Source organism: Hesperophylax consimilis, chromosome 23 (genome assembly GCF_061612785.1).
Source record: "Hesperophylax consimilis isolate HC1 chromosome 23, BYU_Hcon_1.0, whole genome shotgun sequence".
Lineage (NCBI taxonomy): Eukaryota > Metazoa > Arthropoda > Insecta > Trichoptera > Limnephilidae > Hesperophylax > Hesperophylax consimilis.
The window spans coordinates 8,206,708-8,217,509 of NC_142858.1; the positions used below are offsets into that span (position 1 = coordinate 8,206,708).

The following is a 10,802-nucleotide window of genomic DNA, read 5'->3' on the forward strand; positions in this document are numbered from 1 at the left end:
TATTTACCCAGCAAAATGGATGTCTCGAGCTCCAGGTTAAAACGTACAGATCTTTTCCCACACTGATATTTCAAAGACACGTAAGACAGGTCAGACAAGACAAGAAAGATTTTATATTATTTTAGAATATGTGTGCCAATAATGATAATAATCTGAATATCTTATACATATTTACATTGTAATTGAGCATGTAAATCCTGTTGACAAACTGCTTAGTTGTAGCTTAACGGGATAAACTGTAAAGAACAATATAAAAATTCTAATATCTATGGATTTTGTATCGTATAAAGCATGATCTTTAACGATTCGAACGGTCAGACTAATGTTTCCTAATGCACCCGATAATGGCAGACCTGCAGACCGAAATCAATACGACCGCCGAGCAATATTCCAAGTTGCGAAACGCTGAGTTGGGAAAGCCGCACAACCTACCGGCCGCAGTCAATAAAGTTACCTACCCGACGGTAAGCCAACACCGAGGCTTGCTCACTTGAAAACTGAAACAGTTTCACTGCATAGTTATAATATTTTGGTTAAACACTACTGATTCAGATCAATTTGCTGCTCGGAAATGTGTCACGTCGAATTAGCATGGTAGCATGGTCGAATTAACCACGTCGAAATACAAATATTATGTTATTTAGTATAATTATTACATTTGACAAAGATATAAAACAGTTAAGTACCTATGTGATAATTAACAGTTCTTACTACTCGTAACATTAATATTTATTACTTTAATGTAGACAAGACTATCCAATGAGATCAAAATAAGAAATCTGCTTTTTCCATCGTTAGGGGGTGAGGGGAAATACAAAAATAATAATTTGAAAAAAAAACTCAACAAATATTAATTTCTCTATGTGTGTATTCTAATAATGTTTATGATTAATAAAATACATAGACGAATATAGGATGTTAGAGGATGATGCGGAACTTTTGTTCCGGACTGTAATACGGAAGAGGTGAAGATTTTTATTTTATTTTATGCGAATGCAGCATAAGAGTCCCGAAGCCAGTGAGACTATTTATTCTAGGCTATATTGAAGGAGATAAGAATAGCTAAAGTTGGAAAGTACTTTGCTATGCATATTTGGTTACCAAATACGGCTTAAGTAATTTCAAGCAACGCAACGTTTCGAAACTGTATGTGGTTTGTCAATACAGGGAGATACTAAGGGTGCCAAACACTCTAAATTTTAAATGATAGCCAACCTCCATAATTATAGAGGGCACCAGAAGACGAAGACTATATTAGGTATCTAAGGTACCCAAACTTCAAATAAAATTTATAGTCGATTCTATCCCATAGTTGATCTCTTAACGAAAACATTACAGCGCATTCAAAAGCAGTTTATTTAAAGGTTTTGAGGCCAATCGTTTAACGAGGTAACGATGATTGATGTTTTATGTTCGACATCTCTTTACATCTCTGAGATGCGCTTAAAATCTCTCGAAAACACAGACTTTAACATTAATGGTACACATTCAACCCCTGTTTTATTGAAAGATTTAGGGCTTTTCGTCTATAGTGTTGTTTTAAGTTCTGACTATAATTTAATGGTACCAAGGCTACCTACCTCTCTGCATGGTGTCTTGTGCCTAAAATCTTCTAAAAACACAGATTCCGGAGACACCATTACGCATTCAATTAAAGTTTGTGTTAAAGTTTCTGGACTAAGTAATCTACCCAGGAATGTTGTGTCAATGCGAGTTGTACATAAATAATGGTGTATCTGCATTGTGTCTTGTAACTGCTGCCTAAAACACATGGGTTTTACACAAGTGCTTTCACAGTGTGGAGTGCACAACCAAATAATGTGGAAGCAGGTGGCTTTGCCCATAAATTGCTGGAACACACGTGCCACGAATGTTTACTTTGATGGCACCAAAAATTCGTAAGCCATGGGTGCAAAGGAAAATGTGTTTTGCCAGAAATGGTGAAGTTCTCCTGAATTGTATTTGAGAAATTAGAAAAAAATCCCGGTCGCCACTATTTTTTGTGTGTTTTTGTAATTATTATTAATATTGTTTCTATTTCATCGTGAAGAATTGTGCTTTAAAATACGTGCTGGTAAAGTATACATAATTTGAATATTATTGTATAAATTTCCATAACATAGGCGTTTACCTATGTAGTTATATTTTTACGACACATTATTTCACGACTTGTGTTTTATAAAAATGCAAGAATTTCTTCACAAAATTTGGTAAATATCTTCTTTAAGAATGACAAATATTATTCTAGTATTTTTGAGGGGTGCTGCTTACTCACATGAGTAAATTAACTATAGATATAAAATACCATGCAAGTATGTACAGTAAGAATTATCCATAGAAATAGATTTATTATGTCTTAATTCAGGAACGTACTAAAATTATATAATATTTTGTGTGGTATTAGGGAGAAATTACCATACAAAGAATTTTACCACGAAAATGAAATGTTTTTCTGTTACTAAAAGTAGTCTATGTCACTTCCCAGTCCTCCAACTATCCCTATGCAAAAAATAACTTCCTTTTTTGCTCCATTGTGACGTAAAAGAATGACGAACAGGCAAAAAATAACACACTGTGTTTAAAATATTAGTTAGGATTTGTATATTAGTAATATATAATCAGCAAAGGAATCCTATAATTTCACTTAGACTATTTAATCATAATCTTTTTACTTTTCATTTATTTTCGCATTTAGTATTATTAATATTTAGTATTTAGTTAAATTAACATCGCATACTTTTTGTCTTCATAAATCGAATTCGCATTACTACTTTATTAGACCATTATTTTTATTATTATTATGAAAATAGATTTTTTGTTATATCTTATTTATGATTTACAATATGGCTTCATTAACCGTATATTATAAAACCAAATGTGGATTGCGTACAAAAACGCATGACTTTCTTAGGGCTGTTCTGAAAAATGACTTTGATTTTATCTGTTTTTCAGAAACTTGGCTTCTCGACAATATTTGTGATCGGGAGATATTTGACGACTGATATAATGTTTTTAGACGTGATAGAAACTATAATCTCACAGGTCAAACATTGGGGGGGTGTTCTTATTGCCGTCCAGTACAAACATAATGTTGCTCATCAACCTTGCTGGAACATATTAGAAGCTGAAGATATATAGAGGGAAGACGTTAATTGGGTCACTCCAGGCAAAGTTTGGAGAAGCAAGTCCATAGGCTGTGCAAGAAGAGGTACTGCCTGCTGTGGACTGAACTAGCGCAGGACAGGAACGCCATGAGGCACCTTGTCGAGCCTTTACGCTCTAACACGCCCCCTTCGTATTCAAATATACTGAGACAATGAACTTTCCATCTCTACTATATATAGTATACGTAAGATCTCATCTCGAATTTGCAGCTGTCATCTGGAATCCCCAATACCAAATTTATATTAACCGAATTGAAAATATAGAAAAAAATAGAAATATCTGTTGTATCGCTTTTAAAATCATCAGCGTAGCCCTATTATAACTGAAAAGAAGACATTTTTTGACGTACTTTTTTGTATATGATCGTAAACTGCCTTACTGACACACCAGCTCTATTAGAAAATATTGCATTTCGTTGCCCTGAACGCAAAACCTGATCGAATACCATAAAAAATTTTAAAAACAAATTAACTTTACAATATATCTTAATCACAACGATTTTTTTTATTGTTCGTCTATTATTTTATTTAATTTTTTTACCAATGTCTTTAAATATTTTCTTACCTCCTAACCTGTAACAATAAAGAAGATTGTAATTTGGATTTGACTGGTTTATTTTATATTCAACTTAAATGTAAAATTAATTCACATGTTCAACTGTCTGTTTCTTAAATAAACTAAAAAAAGGGAAATTATCGCATGGAAATACTTGCCAAAAAATCATCTTTGGACATACCGCACATGCAACCAAAACATTTGGAGAATGCAATTTATTTCAAAACACGAATTACATAAAGGAATCTGCATATAAATTGCGCTACGCGAAATATAATTGGCACAATTAAAATTATACATAATCAACATTGTTTATTTATTAAAATATGTATTTAGATGTATAGAAACGTAACATCCAACCATTTTATTCTGCGAAATAAAGTATAACTTTAAAGTTTTTGTAACCATTAGCAGAGTGGCCAACATTCCATTTTATCATATAAAAGATGAATTCTTCTATTTCATTATTCAGAATAATGTTTTATGGCAGACACTTGTTTGATAATATCGTCAAAAAGTAAATACCTGCCCGCAATTCCCTCTACTAATAATAATAATAATAATAATTGGATTACTTGTATAGCGCCGTTTTTTTAGCGACGTAATACATCATTGAAGAAGATAATACTAATATCTTTAAACGAAACACAATACAGAACAATACAAATAAAAATTAAAAATGTAACGGTCTCAATATATTACAATTACATGTTATGTATTACAATTATCAATATATTACATTGATGGGTATAACCTCCAAAATTTATTAAAAAACAATTTATTCTAATAAAAATTTAATATTCGTTCAAACTTCTAGAATAAAGTCAATAGGTATCCCATATAATTAAACATCGGATATGTTTATCCTAGACACTATCTAGGTTACAACCCAATTCTTTAGTTACTTTGTAATCATTCAAAAAGATTGCAGCCAAAAATATGGGAAAAATTAGTTTGCAAGGTAATATTGTTAATTCTGAATTTGAAATGTGAGATCGAAAAAATTATGTATAATAAATACGTCCCGTTGTCGGAGTGGTATGAGGCGTTGTCCCGGTTAAGACAGAGATCCTGGATTCGATTCCCAGTTGAGACCGTTACCTTTTTTTCTATGTCTTGTTCTGTTTTCATTTTATGTTTAGATTTATTAGTATTAGTTTCTTCTTATTATATATACCCGTAGTAACCCGTATCTGTGTTTCTCCTTAAATTTATTATATAATATATAGTATAATACAAGGAGAAAACACAGATACAGACAGTAATTAATAAGACATTTACTATTTAACCCTTCAGGCAAATTTGTTCGCTTTTGGGAACAACTCATTGTCCCACAGAAATTTACTTTTAAATTTTAATATTTTTAACCTTTAGTGCAGTGGTGAGAAAGATGATCTAAACGGTGTACTACAAAAAACACGATTTTTATGAAACCAAATGTTACAACCAAAATTTTAAAAAAAAATACCTCCTGAATCTTTTATGAATTATTTTTATATGAAACGACAGAGAAGTGAGGTGACAGTAACATTAAACATTTTTCTAATAAAATCGGTGAGCCATTTCAATGTTTAAATTCTCAATTTTAATATTTGTAGTAATAAAATTTGAAGGCGTATTTTATCACCTTAAAAATAGTTAAAAACTTTCGGGTACGTTAAGAAATATCATTTATTTGTAATTTATTGCAAAGTGGAAATACAGCAAAGGCCTGAGGAGTAACTATTAATGATTCCACATATCGTTAATACGGAAGGACTAATGTAAGTAAACCTTTTTAAATTTAGACTCGCAACTTTCGTTTATGTACACTTTATAATGTCCAAATTAACATATTATAATACATTTTTTACTTATGGTTTATCAGGTTAGCTGTAAGAAATATGAAGTACCTATAAGATATACCCTTTGTACATTATATTTTATTTGTGCAACAAAGATTTTTTTAATGTGAATTTTAATTTGCATTCCAAACGTCTTGTGTTGAAAAGATAAATTTATTTTTTTATCCATTCGGAGCACCAGTATAAGCAAGCAAGGGTCTTATTAAAATGATTTATCTCCAAGTATATATTTTAATCAATTGATCATGTCAAGTTGTAATTGAACAATACGAATTTTTCTTTCATCAAACGGGGATTAAAGATTAATTAACAAGAAGGTTCATAGTATCTTTTTTATGTCCATTTCTTAACCTTATATGACTCTTGCGAGTTATGGGTTTATCCTTTTTAAAATTTCATTACTGCTCTTTATGAAACCTTTTATTGTTCGAAGTAAATTTTTGGCCAAAATCGTCACAATTTAGATTCAGAAATGTATGGTTACGTATCGATCCCAAAACTGGGCTTAAAATTTCATAATGCTAACAGGTCGATTGTAATATAATAATCGAATGAAAATTTCGGAAAACAATTATTGCCTCGGCTGTCCAAAATGGTTTGCATTGTGGTTGTGATAGAGTTGCCGTTTTGTCACCATCGTGAGCGAACACAATTATTGTTATTGTGATTATTACAAATGACGTAGACAACGTTTCACTTTTACTTTTCCAAATCGAGCGGGGAACGTGAGAACTATCAACATTATATTTCCTGTGAGTCCATAAGTCTAAGTTTTCGATAGCTCCATGCCACAACCATTCCGCATTGCCTAATGGAAGGTACCTACCAACTCAATATTATTTACACATGTCAGCAACATGAAACGCCATCGTGTAGGTATTATACTACCCGTATAGCTTGCCTATTCCGGTGCTGCATACGTGCTTTGACAGTAACGTTTAGAAGTGGATATTGACTTCACATTTTAGGTATGATGTGAAAATATAAAGTGGGGTGAGTGGGTAAACTAGAAGGGGGGAAATATCTGATTATTCAGATCTTGTCACTAGGTACAGCTAAGGCCATGTGAAATAATGATTCGATTTTCGAAAACATTATTTTTAAAAATCAACTCGTACAAAACAAAGTTTTTTTACCATCATACATCTACAGTAAAACTCTGTTATAACGAACACGAGGGGACCGACTAATTTGCTCCTTATAGCCGTTAATCGTTATAAACAAAATAGGTTTTTTAAAAGTCGTGTGTACCTACCTATCTGCCTCTACTATAAATATATTCCCAAAATAAGTATATTTTCAAATACGACTATTTTACTTATTAAAAAAATAAACTTTTATTTCTTAAATTTACTATCAAAGAATGTTTTAAAAATTTCGCTTTCATGCTTCTCGATTTCCCCTTTCGATAACCCTTCCAAACTAGCTAAATTCCAATAAGGTAGGACCGGCATTTATTTCGTATATTAACTGCTGTAATTTCATACCATTTCAGAGAAATGCGTATATGTCAGCGTGTTATCCACCAAAGTATTTATATAATACATTGTCATAGACAAACGGTTTATCTACCGAGTCTCAGCTCGATCGTATATCGGGAAGTGGTTTAACTTCCGCTTCCATGATTTGCATTCATTCAATACTGAAAACAAAAGTGAAAGTCAAATAGATGTATAGGAAAAAAGGAAACTAGGGTATTCGAACGAAATATATAAACTATAACTACATGTTTCAAAATAAAACTAAATAAACATTTGGATAATCTCTCAAGCTTAGTACCTACATAATACTGGAAAGATAATCTCTCAAGCTTAGTACCTTCATAATACTGGAAAGATGACTGCCATTGCTGTAGTTATACATACATAGAGTAAGCTCTTTCTAATGGTGACAATTGTTTTTTATACCAATTATTTTGTTAAGGCGATGCACTACGTCGTGTGATATTTTAAATTGAGCCACTATCAATAAAAACCCTTACGTAGATGGCGATAAGTTTTAAATTCCCGCTTAACACCATCCGCCTGTTTTGATTTATGCAAGAAAAAAACATGGCCAATAAGTGCCTTTTATTTTATTTTGTGGATGTTCAGGCATAAATATTTAATTTTTTTATTTAAATAACTTAATTTGCCACATTATACAATAAAATCATAACCGAAAATAGGTTCGTAAGTAGGAGATTTTGAACTTTAAAGCAGTTTTCATAGACCACACATTATTTTTTTCTGGGCTTATAAAAAGACTTGTCTAAAAAAGACTCGATTATTTCAAAGGCCAAGATGTATTCTACACGCAGTATTTAATTAAAGCATCTGAAACATTTCTAGGCGACCAAATTTTCAAACCAAAAACACATGATTTTGAATTACTACGTATGGCATCGCCTTAAACCAACAGTTCTCAGGTCTCGGTCTTTACAGTCTACAGCTCTCAGCAACAGGGAAAATAATCTGTAAAATATAAATTTCAAAACAATATCAGTAATTGTATTTCTTATAGATTACCATAACTCAAATCGTTTGCTCGAAATTCGCTAAAAGTTCAAGTGCTGATTCACACGGTTTTGACGAGCAATCGGAATCCAATAAGAAGACAACAACGCGCGGTCAACGCGAAACCTCGATTTTATAAATACATTCTCAACCGGTAGGTCGCCAACCACGGCTACGTCGCTTCGGCGGCAGCTTAATGTGTAATGTATATATGTGTCATAGGAAGGTAATTAACTTATTAAATAGATTTCATATACAAAATTATAAGTCGGGAAGTATTTAATTTATTGCGTAAACTTTATGCTACTTTTAAACACAAAAGAAAACTGACGAGTAGGTATTTTAACTAACGAAATTAAATTAAAGTCAACTTAAATTAAACTGACCATTATAATTAAAATCAGCTTAATAAAATTTGAATTAGCTAAATTAAATTAAAATTAACCAATTTAATTTCAAATAAAGTATTTTTAATTATATTCAAATTAACTATATTATCTTCAAATTAATTGATTATATTCTAATTAACTAATTAAATTGTAATGAACTAATTAAATTCAAATTAACTAATTATATTCAAAATAGCTAAATTACTAAAAAAATTAATTCAAATTAACTAATTAAATTTTAATTCAAATTAACTAATTAAATTTTAATTCAAATAAAGTATTTTAATTAACTGATTATGTCAAATTAAGTAAATTAAATTCAAAATACCAAAATCAAATTTAAATGAAGTAATTAAATAGATTAAATTAAAATTTACTAACTTTATTTAAAATTAGCTTGATTATGCAGTAGCAGTGGCATGGTTTAGAAGTAGTTTCATTTTATTTTAATAGGTACCTAATTATATAGTACCTAATTAGGTACCTATTAAAATAGAGCAACATTAAGCTCCTGAAAATAAGTCGCTAAAATCCTGAAAATGTGGATACCTATACATACAAGTAATATTAAAAAGATGGGTACCTATATTTATGTAAATTATAATATGTACGTAGGTACATTAAAGGGGCTAATTGTACGTGAATTGTAGTTTTCGTTTGTAAACACGTCATGTTTTTGTTTGCATAATTATTATGCGTGTAGATTCGCGTGCGATAAGTGACTTTTACCTAATCATGGCTAATTATTATTGACCAACATCGCATGATAAACATACTCATGCCGGGTTGTAGTAATAAATTTTCTTGTATCAATCGTTGTAAGAAGTCTTTTGATTTAGAAGGTTAAGATAGTTACGTTTAATTGCACGTATATACCTGATAATCGACCTCCGTAGTGTAGTGGTCGTTTGACATTGAGTAGGGTGGTTGTGGGTTCGATTCCGGCTGCGGCGTAAAACATATTGACATTCTTGTATGAGCAGTGCCAGTCACTTTCGAGTGTTTTTTTTTGTTTTTGATTATTTTGTTTAGATTGGTGAACATTAAAAAAGTGGTTTCACAACCTGTTGAAAAATGACAAATAATAACAAAACGAACGAATCTTAAATTTTAAGTCAAATAGTAGACCAAAATTACAGCATATAATACTTAAAATAGCAAACGCATTGGGAGATGATAACAATGCTAAAATGTTAAATATATGGGAAATATACGGACATAGCAGGAAAATATTGAAAACATTATATATAGGTACCTACTTAAATGATTTCGATAATTGAGCTTGCTGTTTAGCCTGTAGGTATAAATTCAACCTTCAAAACGCGAAACAGCTGTTGAGTCACTCACTCACAAATAAATAACATTCTAACTCTGAAGTACAAAATCTTTTTGTTGTTTTTATAGGTACAGGTTATTGGATTATCAAACTAAATTGAGCATAAAATCATCAAAAACGATCTTACCTTGTGATCTCACATTCTCGATTAATCCAAGAAACACGGCAGCAACCACTAACCGCAAAAGTTTAAAATTGTTACACATTTTGACACATGAAGACATTTTCTGTTTTTGAATCTACCATTTATGACATTCGACCTGAGAATCCGTAAACACCGATAACTTTCACACACAAAAATTTTAACGAAAATCACATTATCTCAATCATGTCAACATTGTTTTATGTTCACTGGGGGAAAATGGTTCGGGTGAAAAATGAAAAGAGTTGTACTTCAACTTGGCGTTCGAGTTTTTTTAGCGGGAATTCGGGACCGCGGAAGCTAAGCGGATTGTCTGGGGAACCAAGAGCAGGCGGCAGTTTCTCGCGACTGAGCGTGAGCAAACTCGACTGAGAAGGGTGTCCCCACTCCAGTAACTCCAGTGTCCCCCACCGGAGTCCGCCTTTCACCGTTACTCGCCTGGCACTCTACTGCTTTGATGCCTCTTGCCTCTGCTAGCTCTGCTCGCCGCCTTGGTAAATATTCTTAGCTGGTTGCGGGCTAGTCACGATTGACATTTGCCCGGCCGCGCTTCCCAAACTGTGGCTTCGGTCTACTTTTCAATTAGATTACCAAGGACCGGTTGCCAAACACCACTTATACGAACATATTTGGCAAGTGGTCTAATCAAGCCGTTTTCGTGCGACTCTCCCACATCATTTTCGTATAATGGAGACAAGATAAACGCTTTACACACCACACGAGAGACACCAGTAAGCGGTGTCATTCGCGGAACGGTTATTAAAATTATCTCCCGTTTACTTGCCTGGTAGTCGACAGAACGCAGAGTTGGGAAACACAATATTATTCTTAGCTACACATTAAGGTCTTACAAATAATAGCATAATATGCGTACGA

The 10,802-nt window shown here is 32.2% G+C and overlaps 1 protein-coding gene across 1 annotated transcript in view; it reads right to left on the minus strand.

The window, feature by feature from the left end:
- fw (CUB and Sushi multiple domains furrowed) overlaps positions 1-10,462 on the minus strand; it is a 119,051-nt gene extending 108,589 nt beyond the window's left edge. The window contains exon 1 of the mRNA XM_089645980.1: positions 9,912-10,462. Within this exon, the coding sequence (XP_089502106.1) occupies positions 9,912-10,008 (97 nt within the window). The 5' untranslated portion in view covers positions 10,009-10,462. The remainder of the gene's footprint in view (positions 1-9,911) is intronic.
- Between the last annotated feature and the right edge of the window lie 340 nt (positions 10,463-10,802).